Source organism: Centruroides vittatus, unplaced genomic scaffold, assembly GCF_030686945.1.
Source record: "Centruroides vittatus isolate TY-2023 unplaced genomic scaffold, ASM3068694v2 contig_794, whole genome shotgun sequence".
Classification (NCBI taxonomy): Eukaryota; Metazoa; Arthropoda; class Arachnida; order Scorpiones; family Buthidae; genus Centruroides; species Centruroides vittatus.
This window is the reverse complement of record NW_027122512.1, coordinates 586,889-606,770: the sequence shown is the minus strand read 5'-3', so window position 1 is coordinate 606,770 and position 19,882 is coordinate 586,889. Positions and strand designations below refer to the sequence as shown.

The 19,882-nt window shown below is 33.1% G+C and overlaps 2 protein-coding genes across 2 annotated transcripts; one reads left to right on the top strand and one right to left on the bottom strand.

Moving 5' to 3' along the window:
- Window positions 1-3,835: 3,835 nt before the first annotated feature.
- Window positions 3,836-5,146, bottom strand: LOC136981778 (uncharacterized). The gene has a single exon (XM_067278152.1). The coding sequence runs from the start codon at window positions 5,144-5,146 to the stop codon at window positions 3,836-3,838; it is 1,311 nt and encodes a 436-aa protein (XP_067134253.1).
- A 3,474-nt stretch (window positions 5,147-8,620) lies between these two features.
- LOC136981777 (glycine receptor subunit alpha-2-like) lies at window positions 8,621-14,827 on the top strand. The gene is made up of 8 exons (XM_067278151.1): window positions 8,621-8,781; window positions 11,885-11,958; window positions 12,645-12,712; window positions 12,785-13,011; window positions 13,082-13,164; window positions 14,000-14,161; window positions 14,223-14,548; window positions 14,633-14,827. Exons 1-8 carry the CDS (start codon window positions 8,621-8,623, stop codon window positions 14,825-14,827), a joined length of 1,296 nt encoding a protein of 431 aa, XP_067134252.1.
- Window positions 14,828-19,882: the final 5,055 nt, after the last annotated feature.

Genomic DNA, 19,882 nt, shown 5'->3' with positions numbered 1-19,882 from the left:
AAAATACAGATTGCAGCAACAGCAATTGCTGCAACACACGGCGTGTGTAATCAAATTTTGCAAAAATAGAAGAACTTTCCGGTAATCCGACATATTTGATAATCCACGCCACTTTGGTAGTACCAGACTAAAGAACCTCTACTGTATTGTACTTCGCTATGAAATACTACTAAGCATTTGTAAAGTTGTTATATCGTACATTTTTGTATTTTCCTAGATGAAATTATTCAGATTTGCAGGATTAACGGATGTGCCAATGCACTGACGATCAACCTCGGGGGAGTGTCTTTCGAGAAAACTCTGGGAAATTAATCCCTATTTGTGTTACACACGTAAAGAAAACCCGTGAAAGGACTAGCGTGTGCCCTCTATCATTGTTCAACGAAGTTTTGCACATTCACTGATGGGTGACTATTATTAAAACACGTATTAGTCAACTCACAATAAAATAAAAAGTAAAATTTTAGAGTTAAGTTTGATACGAATAATATAAATGTAGCAAATTTTCAAACATTGAAAACATTTTTTTAGTTAGTATCTCTGCTAGTTTATGTAATGTATATAATATATTACATGTTTATATTATTTTTATACTATTCTTAGAACAGTACAAATAATAAAAAGTGTATAAAGCATGCACATTTTCGTTACCCTCGCTTCAATTGATCGATTACTTTTTCGCTATTTCGGACCAGAAAGAAAACTAACTTAAATTCTAAGCTAAAGATTTATTAAATTTAATAATACGAGGGTGAATTTAGCCCATAATTTCAATTTTTTATTTAACCCATCACTAGAAGGTTGGATAACACTACTGAACATTGACGGTGGGTTCGTACCTCGCCGAAAACTATTCAGTATAGATACAGACACGTGCAGAATTTATTAAAACCGAAGACATTCAAGCAATAATTCATTACTTCAATTAACTATTTATAAATTTTTAAAAAATTAATAAATTGCATTTATTTATTTCGTCCTTATTGACTCGGCTCATATGGGAGAAGTCGATAAGTATAAAATCAAAATTTTTATTTGTAAGTGACTTCTATTCGTTACAGAATATGAATTTTAATGATGATTTTAATAAGTTAAAAAGTAAAAATAGAAGTTTGGAATCACTTAACATAGGCCATTCAACGTCTGGCAGCTCTCTGGAAACTTTTTAACAGAAACTGGCTCCAATTTATGTGATTCGTGGCTAACACGTGGCCAATATATTAGTGACGAGACCGACACGTGATAAATTTAAATTACGTTTATACAATTCGATATTACTTATTACTTATGTACGAGGAGCCAACTACATACAAGTAGGAATAATAATAAATTTTGAATTTCACGGAAAATGCAAAATTTTTCGTAATTAATATGCAATAATTTTATCCATAGAAGTAAAGATAAATTTTTTGAAAAAACTTATTTCCTTACGCTTTTTAATCCTTATTCAACTGTCCGAAGAAAAAATTCCCATTCGTTATCCTTTATTTATGTATTTGGATAGAAAATTTTCATGATTTCTTATTGAACTGTTTGGAGGAAAATATTTAATTCATTCCTTATGCAACTGAAAGTTTTATATTAATCATTTATTTTGTTAAATCAATAAAATTTTCAATTTCCATTCAGAATATAAATTAAAACACGAATCTGGCTATGCACATGCTTTTTTTATTTTAATAATAATAGTTCTTCCATCCGAAATGAGAAATTTTCTGCTCAATCTAAATACGTTTGGTCAATACTCAAATCCATGAGATTTATCATGCAACGTGTTAAATCGTACGGGTTGTGCTTATCTTCTGGTCGATAGAATATTATTTAGCCAGATGCAACTTCTGGTTATGGTGATAACATCTTAAGTTATGTTTAAAATATATCTATTTTACTTTTTAATTACACTGAACAACGTAAAACAATGGTAAGTGTTTCAGATTTTTACATCGCATTTACTTTTCGTAAGATAGAAAAAATTTGTGAATAGAATTTGAATAATAATGACAATGTCGTTCGTGGAGATTCGTACTGGTTCCATATTCGTTAATGAAGATTAATAATGGAGTTTAATTCGTTTATGAATGCTTAATAATGGCGCCGGTTCGTTATTCAAGATTTTATGATTGTACTAACGAGTGTTCTTTAATTAGAGGCTAATAATAGGATTAAATTCGTTAATTAATTCGTATATAGCCTACTCAGTAATGGAGTGAAGTTGCTTAATGAATGCTTAATAGTAGTGTTAAGTTTGTTATTAAAGCTCAATAATGGTGCTAAGTTCGTTTAACATTAATTTCAATTTATTGTTCGATACATTTTGGTCGAATTTAAGCCATTATATATTTTATTCAAGAAAATAATCGTTTTTATATACAAAATATCAATATTTTGCATATGATTCTGACGAAAGAGTTGAATCCAAATTCGGATATTGAAAGTGACGATCATTTAATTTCGATAAACTTATTATATAAGTTAATATTTAAATAAACTGTTTTGAAAATATAGTTTGATCAGAATTGATTTTCCCGAAACATTTTTCATGCTATCAACAATATTGATTTTTAATTGCTAAATTTCTTCAATTCGCATTTCAGTTGTGAGTCGTAGTTTCAATTTTACTTCCAAAGTACAAACAAATTTAAAAGTTTATAGACTACACTTTTAATAAAATCGAACTGAGATTTTGCCGTAAATTGAATTTTGCTGAAACTGGACGTTTTTGTGGAAAAGTGGTAAAATGTTTTCACTTATAAACTTTATTCGTTTTCCGGTGTCATAATATATTTTGAAAAATTATCACTGATATTACTATTAATGGTTTTGACTATTGTTCAAGATTTATTTTTCCATTTCTTTTTATATCATTCAGTTTCTACTATTGGTGGTACTACTTGTACTTTCGAAATCGAATAGTAAATAACTAGAACAATTAATATTTTTGGTGATTTTAATTGAGCAATCGCAACTCCTTGAGACTACCATTGTTTGAAAACCGGGGGGTGAAAGCTGCGTGCTTTCGGCCCCTCTTATCGGCGCGGATCGGCGAGATCCGTCACTGCGTCACTGGATGGCGATTTTCCGAGTGGTAGGAAAGAGGGATGAGTGGGAAAGCCAAGTGTCCCGGTGTCCGTAGTCAGGGAGGAGTCAGGATTAAATACACAATATGATTATTTATTAAGACGCAAATATATGCTATATACTAACATAAAGATAAACAAATGTAGCGATACACATTAGTTTAGCGGATTATAATCTAAGTTATACTTTAAATTAAAATCTAGCGAAAATCGTAAAATCTACCGATATGATAATAATGAACGTGTCTAATCGGCGCGTCACGACAATACTAGCGCGGGTCGACTAGTCGTATAATAATCAGCGTTAATTCTATGATCTATTTTAACTATAAGAGAGAGATATAAACAACATACAGTGTGCTCAGCAGAAAATAATACGAAAAACAAAACAAGCACCTGATCATTCGCTGAGAGATATTTATTCTTAACACAAACGTTTTCAATCCAATCAATGGATCATCATCAGGCGAAATTCGAACATTACAAAAATAGAACAACAAGTTCAAAATACAAAAATATATAACGGCTAACCAAAACGTAACTAACAGCACAATATCATTTCTAAATATCAACAAATTAATAAAAATGCTGCTAAAATTAAAAATAAAATATTAATATATAACAAACAAAAAGTGTATACAAAATATTAATACCTCTGCCTTAAAAAACAGATAAATAACACTAAATAATACCACTGCTTAATAAGCTGTACAGAGTTTTTCATTAAACTGTACATATTAATAAAGCTACTGCTCTTATTAGAAGTTTATAACTGCATACTTCCATGCGGAAGGAAGCCCCTCGGCATCTCTTGCGTTGATGAAATTCCCTTTAAGCTTGCTTTTATAGATTTCTAATTTCTCGGCCGTTCTTGCCAAGGTCGGGGAGTGGATTTGTTTCAGTATATCTGCTTCATTCCATCTTACTACTGAGCCTTCCGCTTGTGCCATTTGTGACAATACTGTGGCATTAGAACCTTTTCTAACATCATATCTGTGCTCTTTTATCCTAACTCCTAGATTTCTGGTGGTAACCCCGACATAATCTTTACTTATTCCTAACATCTGATTCTCGTATGGAATCCTATAAACGCCGGACCTATCCTCTTTCTTAATTAACCCTTTATCATTTCTAAGAATACTGTACAGATTCGGAGCTCTTTTTAAGATAATCTTTGTATCCTTTATGTGTGCGATTTCTTTCATAATGCTTCCTAAGCGCTTGTTGTACGTAAATTTCGTGTATGAAGATGGACCACGCCCGCGACCAGGTGCTGCATCGGTACCGACTTCTAATTTATTGATAATCCCCTTTAAAACATTCCTCTTGTAGCCCAATGCTTCTGCTACCTGCGTGATTCTTTCTATTTCCGCATCCCTGTCTATAACATTTTCGCAGTATAAAAAAGCCCTCCTAATTAACGCTCTAAACGCTGCTAGTTTATACTTATAGGGATCGTTAGAGCCAGCTGGAATATAAAGCGGGCTATGAGTTGGTTTAATAAATACCCCGGTAGATATACGTCCCTCTCTAAAAATAACCTTAATGTCCAAAAAATGTATCATAACAGAGCTTTTTTGCTCTAGTTTTAAGCTTAGGCCATCTTCATTATCATTGATCTTGTCAATAAATCTAGCAATTAATCGATTGCTTTTCCAAATTATGAATATATCATCGACATACCTTTTGTAGTATACGATGCTGTTCTTGAAACTACGCAAAACTTTAACCTCAAGCCTACTGACAACAAGCTCACACAATAGCCCAGAAATTGGGCTTCCCATAGGGACCCCTCGGCATTGTTTATACGTTTGTCCTTCAAACGCAAAGAAAGACTCGCAGCAAACAAGATTAACCATCTCTACCAACGCATTCCTATGATGTGCTAAAGCGGGGTTTACTCTGGTCAGAAAATCCAAAAGTGCTTCTACGCAAGATTCAATCCTGATAGAAGGGAACAAATTTTCGTAATCCAGTACAGTCCCAACTTCGTCATCAACTAAGTAAACCTCTTGTAGTTCTTTGACCACCGTTACCGGATCCTTAGCCACCAATTCATTGCTTTCCATCTTGGAGGAGATATACTCATGCAACCTTTTTTCAAGGAGGAACGTAGGCGCTTTTCGTTTTTCCACAATAGGTCTGATATTTTTGCCCTTCTTATGAGTCTTAGCAAAGGCAAATAATCTAGGGGTCCCTGGTCTAGGGTTATGACATTTAACTAAAAAAGGTAAGATCTGTACAGCTTATTAAACTCTGTACAGCTTATTAAGCAGTGGTATTATTTAGTGTTATTTATCTGTTTTTTAAGGCAGAGGTATTAATATTTTGTATACACTTTTTGTTTGTTATATATTAATATTTTATTTTTAATTTTAGCAGCATTTTTATTAATTTGTTGATATTTAGAAATGATATTGTGCTGTTAGTTACGTTTTGGTTAGCCGTTATATATTTTTGTATTTTGAACTTGTTGTTCTATTTTTGTAATGTTCGAATTTCGCCTGATGATGATCCATTGATTGGATTGAAAACGTTTGTGTTAAGAATAAATATCTCTCAGCGAATGATCAGGTGCTTGTTTTGTTTTTCGTATAAGAGAGAGAGTTTGCAATAATCATTCTAATCGAATACCTCTAACCATGCATAGCTCCCAGGTTATGCGGTGGATATGTAGACACCGGCCGGTCGAGCTGAGTCGGAGGTGACCTGTCTGAGGTTATGGCGGAGTTGGGTCAAGGTGATCGTCGGCGGCACGGGCTTGCGATATCGCCGTCGTGTATGGCCGTTGGTAATGTCCGCCATTATGTATGGCCGTTGGTGATGTCTGCCCTGAGCCCTTGATCTGAACCCCTTTTTATATCAGTTTTGACGGATGCTGACTCATCTATCAGGTGACGTGGGTATGGGTGACCAAGAATTATTGATATAAACAGTTCCAGATAGGACGTCATGTTTTCTCATGTCACCGGATGAAAAGGTCAGAAGGTTAGAAAAGGTGTTGGAACTTAAATGCGAATCGTTAGTTTTAGGCAAATCATAGACTTAGTCACAAGGGGAAAGTTCAATTCGAACCTCGTAACAAGGTGATCTTTTTTCTACTCTCCATCGAGAGACTCAGATGTGATACCATGATTGGATAGTAGAAGGGTTGATCGACAAAGGTTATCTTCAGGGGAGCCTTGGGGAGAGGGGAAAAAATTTCCCGGACATCTAAACCTTCGTCATAGTGAAAGTAAAGAAACTCGTTTGTTTTACCTTTTTCTCGATGGAGAGAGGTATGAATCAATTAACAACAAAGGATAAAAATTCTGGATACTGCGAGAAATCTCACAACTGCTTTTCTGAATGTTACAATCTATAATTTAATAAAATAATTACATATATCTCAGTAAAAAAAGCTGAAACCCATAAAAAAACTCCCGAAATCCGTTGTCAAAGATTCATATATTGATCAGAAAATTGTATTTCAGAAAATTATGTAAAACTGAAATAAAATTTAATTTATTTGTATGTAATTTTATGTAAAAGTGTAAATAAAATCAAATAATACATCCCTATACGTGAATATATTCATAAAAACTAGTGACAATTGTCTGAAAAAATAAAAACTATCGTCTTAATGGAAATGACGGAGAATCTATAAAGACTGTGGTAAAGATAGAACTGTGGTAAGATTGTTTCGTGTGTTCTAAAGAAAAAGAGCAGGTTTTGTTCCAGTGTTGCTGCTCATCAGCAGCCAAGTGAATAACAATAATAATCACTGGTAGTTGGATAGAGATTAGTGCCACGTTGTTGAACTGACCGTACGCAGCATTCGGATATTCTTGGCTTAAGTAGGATACAAACCGACGGCAGTTTTCTATAGAAAGTCCCTCCGGGGACGTCTCCGTTTTTGGCAGATTGCTCACCTGTTTCATCAATCAAGTCAATCAACAATCCGTGCTGTTTCGAAGTGAAAGTACCGCTTACAACCACAGTAGGTGTTGCGCTGTGTTTTGCAGTATGATCATTTACAATTGCATAACTGAATCAAAAATTGCTAACAATTTGAACTACCGTACTGCAAAAAATAAAACAATAAATTTTTATAACTAAATGACTGATAGCGATATCTGTGTTTACAATACGCTTATTTTACTACTTATTTTGATTTGAACTTTGAATTCCAACAAAAGAAACATGGACATTGAAATTAAATACAATTTTATACTCATTACAAGTAACTAGTTATTTGAGTTCAAAAGAAAAAAGAAACTTGTTTCCATTAACCTTATCTTGGAAGCACTGTATCTCACAGAATTGTAAAAACTGCTAAAATTCTTCCCAAGTATGGCGAGGTTTATTTTATATAAATGTTTTCTTGACATGTCTCCTTCTATCAGTAAGCACTTAACGTCTCTTTCCATTGATCATCTCCTATTGATTGTTTATCAGGTAGTAAAGGTGAAAATTTAGATTATGTACGAATTGTGTAGAAGGAGATAGTCTGCGTTTATTTGTCGTTGTCAAGATGAAGCAGCTTTCAACCAACATCATTCTAATAGAATTAACTGTATTGCGATCTGGGTCGTTTCAACACGCAGATCAAAGAACGTCGACCAAAACAGTATCCTGAATCCCAACGAGTTAACAAAGCCTGATACCTCCACCACAACGCGCCTACACATAGAGCAAAGACGATCTTAGAGAAGCTGGCTTGAATAGGTGGGAAAGTTCTGTCTCTTCCGCCTTCTAGCCCAGAGTTTGCGCCATATTTTCGCGCCTGCGTAATCATATTGTCGATGCGCTTACGCGAATGCCTATACTCGAGTTAAAACGACACTCGAGAGTTATTTCAACAAAAATCTTTAGTCATTCTATACTGATGGGATTGAAAGTTTGTAGCAAAGATGACGAGATGTAACTCATATCGACGGTGATTACCTAAAAGACTGAACCGTAATAGTGAATAAAGTTTTATCCAAAATTTTTGAATTTCACATTACAGATGGATAGATCAGCTCTCTCCCCTATTCTCGATCTTCTTTTTGTTTTTTCATCAATTCTGCTCACCTTTTTACATAATATCGCCAGTTTTAAACTACTAGACTTTTTACATATTTTTAAAAACTCGAGGCGACAATACCATTAAAGTCAATGCCCAAGATACGACTCGATAAGATTGTTTCTTTACTTAAGATAACATACACTTTACGTCAATTTGACGTAGAAACTCTATAGTATGACGTAAAATCACGTAGTGTGTACTTCACCAATCGATCACGTCATACATTTTCTTTTTCTGCTCGGTGTTAATGCGATTTGAGACGTTGCGCCATCTGATTTTTACAATTTTAATTATTCTCGAAGCACATAAATTCGCTGGTGAATAATCCAAAACGATAAGTAGCCTCCATAAACTTCATTAAGGTCAAAAAACTTCGAGGAAAAAATTTAATAAAAGTATAAAATGTTGCGCGTACGATACCTTTAAACATAAAAAGAAGAAATTTTATTCTCTTTAGCATTCCACTGGACAACAGTATACTTACTAAAGCACGATGGCTGGAATTAGTTGGCAGTTAGATAATCCTACCATGCATCTTTGCAAGCGCATGCGAGCAAAAAATGCAGCTTTGCCAATGCAAACTGACAAGATGCCGAATGGTCCTATTATGAGCAAAAGAGATTTCGCTAATTCGGATTTGTTGCTTCTGCCTATGTCTGTAACCTTCTCATTTATAAAAAACAACTCTTTTAAATGAAAATATTGTTTTCCTAATATATCGAAGAAACTAAATTTCTGTTGATTGACCGAATGAAGTGTTTCTCGTGCATGTCAAAGTGTCTGTCTTGTTGCAACACTTACTTACACTTAGTTTACACTTGCACCTACTTGTAGTTTATACAATGCACCTACTTACTTTACACTTTCACCTACTTATTTGTAGTTTATACTTTCAGTACTTATTTACACTGAATTCCTACTTGCAGCACGCACTTACACTTATGGTTTCAATTTACAACACTTACTTCATCGTTTATACTTGCAACAGCCATTTCCACTTACAGTTTACAGTTTATTCTATAGATAGTTTATGTATACTTGTATGCGACTTTACGTTACTTTAGAGAGACTCTGCTAATGTGCAAAAATCCGTTTTTTTTTTATTTATATTTATAGTTAAAATTATTTAGATAAAACGATATAGTATTCTTCATGCAATAATTTTTATTACAAAAGTATAAATGTAATTTTAAAAAATTCCAAATTTTTGAGTATTTGTGTTTTATAAAATTAAACAAATATTTTATTATTAATCCTTTTAAACAGCTTTATTCCTCGAAGTCTTGTAAAAAAATGTAATTAAATAAATTAGCAACAAATAAACACAATTAAAAACACATGATATTGAACACAGAAAACTATATTATGCTTGCAATTAACGTTAAAATTTTCCATAATGCGTAAGCCTAAATAAAGGAAAATATGCGAAGAAATTTGTTGCATTGATCACATATCTTTGTGTTCTTTTGTATTTATTTGCAGGCACATCCGAATAATATTAGCATCACCACTATTGATAAAACTGCTTCTCGGTCGTCGTTTGGGTTCTATTGATTCTGTCTAAAGATCTAATTTCAAAACTTCTCATCCTCGAGCTGCTATCAGAATTATCATCCGAATAAATCCAGTAATTTCGTTTGATGATGCAGGATGTTTGCTTACTTTCCTTAATTCGAAGAAACACAACTCTCATCCACAATACCTTAATTAATTCAGAACAGGTATACCTCCAAACTTCAAGCTGAACGGGATGCATTGTTCGAATTGTTTTGTCCTGAAAACTTCAAGACGACAGCCTTATTATTGGCATTCATTTTGACTCCAAAGCTCTCCTGAAATCTCACGGACAGTGAATCTAAGCATTCAAATTCAATAACATACAATATCTCCTGGATACTGTAGACATAACTATAATACCAATTTTTCCGTACCAAATCACACAGGTATCTTGTGCGATGAACTTGCTGATCTCTGTATTAAGTCATATAGCTTGTATTTTCTTGAAAGAGTTTACTGTCTTTCACTCGGAAAAACGGACATACTCCCGAATTACCCACGCGCACTCTTCGCTCGACAATTCAATATATCCTCCTATTCAACCTTTATTTACGATCGCGAATGAGATTGAAACACGAAAGATTGCGGCTTCGTGTCAGTTCTCGACCCGAAGCTGCAATCTTTCGTGTTTCAGATAAACTCCTAATACATCCGACTATCCCGAGATCGGGTTCCACCAACCCGTGCCGATTAAGTGGTCATTAGGAATCGTCCCCTCAGTCCCCAGCTTATCTCACATAAATATATAAATAATTAAGGTTTTGAACCCCAAATTTAACTTAATACGTTGTTTTACGTTATTAAAAACTAATTATTTTCCTGTTTTCTATTGAACGGTGGAGTAAACAGGTAAATAAAACATCTTACTTTATCACGCTTTTTAAATTATCTGTGATCAATATTTAACAACTGCATACACTATTCATTTTAAACAATGCATTTTGTAGCTTCAACTAACAACTACAGTTATGTTTCATACATTTTTATTTATCATAATATTCAGCATTTGCGAATTTTGTCAAAGGTAAGGAAGAATCATTAACAAATCTTTCTATCATTTAAAGCTTTTAAACGCAGTTTAGTTTATGACTTCTTGTAATTTATCTTATTGTTGTAAAATTGAAGTATACGCTCGAAAGAACAATGTACAACCTTTTACAGTTTTACTCTTTAACTCGTATACTTGCATATCTTATAATGTAATTGAGATGCGTTAATAATAATAATAATTATTATATATTATTATTATAAGCACAGAACCCAAACGGTTAGGAGTTGAAATTTGAAATTTGGTACACAGGATATACTAATGAGAATGCACACTAAGGAGGGATATTTGAAAATTTTACCCCTCGAGGAAAGAGGAGGAGAGTTAGTTTTAGTTAGTATAAAACGTAAATAATGAAGAAGGAAAATAAATAGTTGCGTATATAGTATATATTTTGGTAATTAATTAATATTTTTCACTGATATAGAGTTACGTGTAAGTGGGTGTTGCAAGTATAAGCTATGAGTGTAAGTCGGAGTTGCAATTTTACAGCAAAGAATCAACGGAGTATTAGTTGATTCTTTGCAAGAAAACAAATTTAAATATATAGAATGACTTAAATTCTTATTTGCAATTATAGTTGGTTCTCTTTTACTTATGCCATTATTTTTAATTTTAATTCTTCTCTCACAAACAAGAATATTTAAAGTAATTAATTTACTACACAAACATTTTAAGTTGTTTACACCGGACTTATTTCGAACACATCAATAATGCTGCATATGAAATACATAAGTTACATGAAGAGAAAAACAAATCGATACTTAATATTTTAAATTGAAAGTAGTAATTAAAATAATTAAAATTCAAAAACAATTGATAAAACAAGCACAGAAAATACCTGTTACCAATAGCGACAGTTCCTTTAAATCGTGTTTCATAGCTTAATTAAAAATGGTTGGATTTTAAAAAAACACACATAATTTATTAAATTTATCTTTTAGGTGCACAGATAACAAATGCTTATGTTGTTGTACAAAATGGCCATTTTATCATAAAATTTTATAATATTAATATGTATTAATGTCAGAAAGTTGAGTAATTTATTTGAAAAAATAATATAAATAAAGCTTTTTATAAGAAACTAGCGAATAATTACTTTGATATTCAAATAAATATGAATTTTTCTTGAGATTTCTTATTTTTCTCTAGTTTTCAACATGGAAAATACCTGTTAGATGTGATACCAGATGATTATGATAAGCTTACACCGCCTGTCGTTGATGGTAACTAACTTCTAATTTATTATTATTTTTTTCTATGTTTAATATGTTTCTACATAAGCACGTACGTTTGTAAATTTGATACATAATTCTTTTTTCCTTTTTTTTCTCTAAAACCCTATAGAATTCTATTGTATAGTCGCTTTTTCCGCATGTCTAAATGCAACAAAATCTGCTACGCTAACATTTCAGGATATGAGAATAATTAGTACAAAAAGCTTGCCACTACGTCACTTTTCGCGCAACAAGCAACGAACATAGCATGTCTTTATACAAGACATGCTATGGAGACCTGTGCCATGCCGGTGCTACGGCTCATTATGGTGTGCTCAACATTATTCTGAAGCTGAAAAACTCAAAGGCCATGAACTATGACCCAGAGATTGATGAACTTTCAGTGTTATATATTTACAAAATGACCTTGACAAAGTACAATTTTTAAGTGTTTCAAACAACCAAAAGTCACGTGAATTAAGATCTAAAGCTCCTGATGTGCCACAATAGTGCGTTTGAATAGTAACTTTGTTTTATCTCATGAATTGAAATGAACCCCACGCCAAATTTAATTGTATATAGATAAAACTAAGTTTGGCATGGGGTTCATCATGGGGTTCTGCTGAATATTTCTCTAAACAGCGTTTATTAATATATTTTATGTATTATTAAAATTATTCAAAGTTTTGTTTCAGGTAAACCAGTTGTTGTTTATGTAAATCTTCAAATTATGGACGTAGATGAAATAAGAGAGCGAACGATGGTAAAGAAACAATCTTATGGATTGCACTTTCATACTCAGTCATACTTTACTTGCATATTTTTCCATTTCTAGGACTTTCGTATGCATTTATATCAAAATGAATTTTGGAAAGATCCTAGATTAAAACTTAATTTGCTGAATGTAACACGTATAAAAGTGCTTCCCCCAATTGCTGAAAAATTGCTTTGGATTCCAGATTTGGTATTCGATAACAGCAAATGGGGTCAGCTTTTTCAGTTTTCGCTTCCAAATACAGCGATTAAAGTAAACAATGACGGAACAATTCAGAAAGTTTCGAGGTATGTGTAGTTCCTGATTTAAGATTGCTGAAGTTTTCGACTGTTATAAGAAGCACGTATTTCTTCACAGGTATAGTTTTCGTGTTAGTTGCCCTATGAATTTGAATAACTATCCTTTAGACACTCAACATTGCGTCTTCAAAATAGCTTCTAGTAAGTTGCACTGTGTCTAGAATTAACGTTGTCACTTTAAATCATTTTGGAGACAAAACTGTTTGAGATAGAGTAATGAAATTTTGTTGGCACGTTTATTCAGACACAGGAAACTTTGGACAGAATTTCAAAGATGGTTACATTTTTCGTCGCTCGGGTGCCACTGTCACAGCAACGTTAAAAAACCTGTTTAACGTTTTTTCTATAGACATGCTGCAAACTTTTGGCACATCTAAACAATACAGGGGATTTATAGTAAATCACACCCATGTGACATAGTGCCTCAGTCATTGTGAGAGACGTATTGTCTAACTTGCTTGACAATGAAATGATGATCATGAAGCCATTGCATTAAAAAAAATTTTAATGCAATGGCATGATCGTTCATCCGATCTCTCACCTTATGACTTCAGGTTGTGTGGCTATTAGAAATTCAGTATTTATACAGGTGAAGTTGTGTATTTATCAAAACTAAGAAGGCAAATTGAAAAGCGTCAATAGCTCTGATATGTTGCACTCAGCTGTTGCTAATATGATAACTCGATTGCAATATGCAATATGTGACTCGGCATGTTAAACCGTTTCTTCATACTGCCGCGACAGTAGTGCCGTTGTAGACTCTACCGAAGAAAAGTGTAACTATTTTCGAAATTTTGTCCATAGTTTTCCCGTCTCGAGATAAACGTACCCACAAAATTTCCTTAATCTATTTCAAACAGTTTTGTCTCCAAAGTGGTTTAAAGTGATATATTTTACATATGGCCACCCTGTACCTAATAAATATTACAATATTTTAATAATTGAAAAAAATAATAGATTACGCATTTATTATTAGTGTGTAATGATGAAAGAAGATTAATTCTTGATTGGTCCGATGCCGAAAGTAGTCCATACAAAGTAAGAGGTCCGAGTATCATTTTAACAGAAAATATTCAACCACTAAAGTATGAAATGAAAGTGCCAAAGCCTCATAGAGTTACTGAAGTTTGGTTAATGGGTAAGTGTTCTGTACGAAACGTTTTCTTACGAAATTTATAACGAAATACTTTATATTACAGGAAATTTCAGTTATTTAATGGCCAATTTTACTTTTGTACGTCGAATAACTAGTAGCTTAATTAACACTTACTTTCCTAGTAGCTTAGTTGTGGTTCTTTCTTGGTTATCCTTCTGGTTGCATGTAAATGCGGTTCCTGCTCGAATTACTCTAGGAGTAACGTCAATTCTTACAATTATTACACAAATTGTGCAATCCAGAGCATACACTCCACCCGTTAATCACATCAAAGCTCTTGATATATGGTTATTTGTGTGTACGTTTTTTGTTACAGCGTCATTGCTAGAGTATGCTCTTTCATATCAGCTCAATGTATGTCAACCCAAAGTAAGATAACTTTATTAATCAACGAAATTTTAATAATAGTTATAGTGAATGAAATCAATTTTAAAGATAAATTTTATTTTTCAGGAGCAATTTTCTTCGGATAAATGGGCAGAGAGGACCAAAATTTCTGAAGATAAAGAGAAAGAAAACATGTATAAAGTTCTAAAATCTGAAAAACATGTTAACTATCTTGATTTTTATTCTAGATTTATATTTCCTATTATATTTATCTCATTTTCTTGCTGTTATTGGTGGTACTATTTGTACTACAAAACGTAAGCCAGCGATTGAACCAGAAGCGGAAAATAGTGTTTTATTAATATTTAATAGTGTACGTGTGCAAACTTTAAGAAATTACTGTAGATAGAAGCTTGTCATTGCTCAATTCTGTATCATTACTTTTTATATGAGAAACGTTTGTATTGTTGAATCTTCCTCTGAATGTGCATATTTACTTCTTAAAATTTATTAATTTAGATCTTCCTTTACTGCGAGAAGAATGACAATGAGCATATTTTTGCCATCCTTAAGCATGCACGTTGAAAATATCGGTTATAAAATGACACTAGAAATTTGAAAATGTTAATGAAAATACGATTTCAATCAGCAAATGTATATATTAATTAGTAAAGAAAATGCGAGTGACAGTACAGCAGTAAGTACACAAACACTACCGTGCAATGCTATGTAAAAATGTATCTCATTTATGATGTTTGCGACGAAAATTTTGAGTGTTGTATTTTAGTTTATTGCAAAAAATTGCAACGTTCATTGCATAGTAGACCGGAAAAGTGCCACATTAAAAGTCGAGAGAATGAGCAATAGCGTGGTAATTTTTACATAGGAAATTTCCAAGTTACAGGCAACAGTAACTACGACTGGCGATGTTGTTGATGCGCGAGTGTATAACACACAGGGCCGATAATATGGCGGTATCTTTCTGGCAGTGCGTGATGCAAGAGCGGTGTAGTGTTGTGCAATTTTTGACAAAAAGTGATCGACATTCATTGACACGTTCTGATACAGTAAGGAGACAACTAAACAAGTAGAACAGAGATGTTCTAAGGGTTCACAAACAGCTACAGTTCTGTGGAAAATTTTCCAGTGTATTTCCTGCGATAACAACTGTAGAGAATCTTCCACACAACTCTGACTGTTTTTAGAACCTTAGAACTCTATTCGTACATTTGTATATCTCTTGTAGTTGTCTCTTTCCCGTATCTGCATGTGTCCAATGGATATCGACCAATAAAATGGCGGCGCCCATTTTGTTGTTCGATCGTGTTGCCAGTCGTAGTTACTGTTGCTTGTGACTTGTAAATTTCTTATATAAAAATTACCTCGCTGTTGCTCATCCTCTTGAATTTTATTGGAAATTTTCCGGTTTTCTAAGGAACATGCCTTGTATATGCCTATAATCTTTAAAATAAAGGCAAACACGCGTGATTGTATATATGATTTATAAAACATAAATATTTAAATGGGAGTACTTCCTTGTTCTCATGAACATTACTGTTGTACAATTAAAATAAAATTAATTCAAAGAAAATTCTATGTTTAATTCCTGAATATGAAATCATTCGTAATTTGAGGCTATCTAGAGCCATTTTTAGAGAGAATAGTGGGCAGCGATACTTGGTATGAAACAAGATTTTCAAAAGAAAAATATACTTTAAATATTCACTAATAGAAGAGATATGGCGCTGAAGTACTAACGTTTGATCCTTTAACGTCATTGGAATCATGCTTGACGTTCCAAACTCCATTGTCAAACTTCTAGGTTTACAAGATAGCGGCGCTCAACGTTCGACATTCACGTTTTAGAAATGAAAACTTCGGCCACAACCTCTCTAATGATTCATAAAAAAATTACATATTTAGTCATCATAAAGCTGTTAAGATCATAAATAACGTCTTAAATGCCAGAATACAAAATATATTCTCACACTTTAAAGTGGCTTCCTTCGTATCACGACCTTTGAACTTTCACCACGATAAATACTAGGCCGGATGGCCGAGCAGTTAAGGTGACAGCCTTCCGCTCTGGGGATCGAATCCAGACGGGACGAAAAATCACCAAGAATTTTTCGTGGGGTGGTCCGTCCGGATATGTCGGGCCACGTCCCCCGCCAGCCGGCGGACCATTGTGGGCCTGGCCGAACCCAAAATGAACTTGTTAAAAGAGGCCTGTTTTCAGCAGCGGTATAATTTAGAACTAATGCTCACTCGGGGTCTAGACTAAAGTGACTAGAAAATATAGTGTCTAAAGCACTTATATTCCTCTATTATAACCATTCGGTCCATACATCGAGGTTAGTGACGTCACAGAAAAGGTGGCGCTGATGTCAATCGTAGCGCTACTTTCGCTTTGGCTACATAATATCCTTTCATACAACATTACAAATACAAATTTAATCGCTTTCAAAGTAAGTAAGTCCATACATAGTAAATAAATAAATTGTGAAAATTGTTTTAGCATATTGCTTGAGTCTAATGTTCCGAATTCTGTACAAGATGTTTTAAATGATTTAATTTCAATGAAACGTATCAATCTAGTTAACTTCAGTAAACATAGAGAAATTGTCACTAAATATATTGTATAATTTCACTTACTGACTAGATTACATTTCCTCATAAAGAGTCTGAATAAATCTAAAGAATACACTAGAAAACAAAAATTCTACTTAAAGCGAAGGAAAATCACATACCTATCGTACTGCAACTGCAGAATTAGGCTAACAATAAACGATTTCATCCAAGTTTCTTCTGACCTAATTTTAATTTTACTGATTTGTGTATTTTTAATTTATAGATATTACCCCACTGTAATTTTTAATTCCTTTCTTTTTCTTGAAAAAGGTGAGAAATCTACATGCATATTAATCTGTAATTTTTAAGAGAGATTTTTCAAATATGCAGTATATGAGTAGTAGCGTGAATTTTGTACCGTTTTCGAGAAACAGCTGCACATTAAAAAGTTTAGTTTATATGCGTGGGTACTTGGCAGTAGGCTAATAATCGTTTATTTGTTATATACATCATTTTATAATTTTATATTTAAACAATAAAGTAACATTCTGCCTTTATATTTTATATACCGTGTAGAATTTAAATGTATTTCTAGTATTGCTTTATACTATGTCACATAATACTGTATGAACAGTATACAGTATTATGTAACTGATGGCATTTGCCTAATAAATTCTATTGTGAACCATCAGCAAAGTAGAAGAGGTTCACAAAACCATATAAAAGCTACATTTTATTATTAAAAGTATGATAAATTCTGTATTTTTTAGTAAATATGAGAAAACCTTGTTGGTAATAACAAGAGTAGATTACTATTGTACTCTAAATAATACTTATTTGTACAGTACTCAACAGTTGTAATGTAAAAATAGAAAATATAGTGTAGGCTATTTGATTTAAAAAGAATCTTAATTAGCATTAATAAAATCGAATTCCTTTACGTATAAATGTTAATAAAATAATACTATATAATAATTGATTGCTTGTGATATGATTTATTATCGATCTAAATGCTTTTACTTAGCTACGGCACATTACTCCACTTAAAATCAATATAAACATAGGATGATACAGCCAGTGTAGCACAACGATTGACAGTAGCGCCTCTTGCGGCAACCTCCAATAAAAGGGCAGAAAATAAGCTCGATTCCGAAACTTTATTTTCTAGCCACTTTAGTCTAGAGCAGTGTTTTTCAACCATTTTTTTCTCACGAAGCATTTGAACCCGTAATCAAATTTCCGCGGCACAACTTTACGCGAAAAATAGCGTAATTTAAAGCCATGTTCTTAAATATTGTAAACATTCTATCGCCATATTACTTGTTATTTAACCTAATTCTTTTCGGGAAAAATTTTTTGAAAAAGAAAACAGTATTTTTGTTCCTTAAGCAATAGTTTATTGCCTCAACCTGTATATTATAGAATTAAAATTATTATTGGGGTTTTTATTGTTTTTTATCTAAAAGATTTTAACAATAATACAAAAAGAAAAGTTAGTTAGTTGCTGTGCGTCATGAATTTACAAATAAGAATCTTGACACTATTCAAACGTGCAAGTTGTCATATCGATTTACTAGGAAATTCACAATTTATTCAGAAATACATTTTGCATTTATTGCGTACGATTACTTTTTGCTTATATATTGCTGCATCATTGCAACTAACTTTTTAAAATAAACCTCCATTACCATAGAAGTCTCCGTGTGAAATACGACTACATTCTGCTTACTAATACACGAATTATGCCTTTTTGAAACGTGAACTTTAATGTGTCGTAGCTGTATTCGGAAACTCGTCATTTCAAGAAGCCCTAGCACATTCTGGTATATAAATTTGTTTCAAAATTAGCCTAGTGTTTTTGGTTACTTCTTCAAATGCTAACCTGATATCATCAGGTGTTGGGACGAGTTGTATATTTCGATGTGTCTACTAGAACGTGGTATTTGATCTAATGACTAACGGCTTATTAGTACATCTTACAAAATAAAAGAGTTGAATGTTTTGTTAATTCCACGTGTTGTAACATTAAAATTAGTGGATAGCTCTTTTCTATGGGAATTTTTGCACATTTAACGTTTCTGTTAGTTCGCGAGGATTTTTTTCTTATATATAAAACATATATAAACAGTTTTGATTTCACCTTATACCATATAGGCTTCTACTTATTAATAAAGGTGAAGCCACCATGAAATCTACTGATACACAGTATTTTTCTTTTCTTGCATGAGGATTTTTTCCAGTGTAGTGAAGAGCTTACAAGACAAGGTTTAAAGAACTTCAAGGCTGCAAGACAAGATTTCTCCGAATGCTGCTGTAAATCACATTTCCAGAAACCATGGGCCGTATTCCGGTCATCGCCTCTCGTCTCTGAGAGACAGTGTCTAAGTCACAAGCGGGTGGCTGATTGGCTAATCATTTGTTTACACCTCGAGAGATCATCGGGTCTCTCCAAATGCAATTCTGGACAATTTTTTTTCTCAAAGATTATCGGCTACTCGAAAACGACATAGACTCCATTTTTTATGATCCTGCATCATTTCTCAACTATTGATGACCAGAATCGCCGCTGTCTCTGACAGACGAATTTCGTCTCTCGTTTTCACGTGATTCGTCTCTGAAAGAAGAGACAAGTGACCAGAATACGGCCTCATCTCTTATAGAAGAAAGTTTGAAAGGCATGGTTTTTAGAATCGTCTAGAAACCTTCTCTGCAGAAAATATTTGTCTCTGTTGACTTCCTGGATGAATAAAAAACTTGTTTTTGCTTTCTACAAACTTCCACAAACATTCTTTAAATATGCTTTTT

Excerpts from the sequence above, each read along its gene's own strand:
- LOC136981778 (XM_067278152.1), bottom strand. The coding sequence starts at position 5,146 with ATGGAAAGCAATGAATTGGTGGCTAAGGATCCGGTAACGGTGGTCAAA.
- LOC136981777 (XM_067278151.1), top strand. The coding sequence starts at position 8,621 with ATGGCTGGAATTAGTTGGCAGTTAGATAATCCTACCATGCATCTTTGC. Across the intron at positions 12,713-12,784 it reads AAATAAGAGAGCGAACGATG|GACTTTCGTATGCATTTATA; the intron begins GTAAAGAAACAA and ends TTCCATTTCTAG. Across the intron at positions 14,162-14,222 it reads TACTGAAGTTTGGTTAATGG|GAAATTTCAGTTATTTAATG; the intron begins GTAAGTGTTCTG and ends TTTATATTACAG.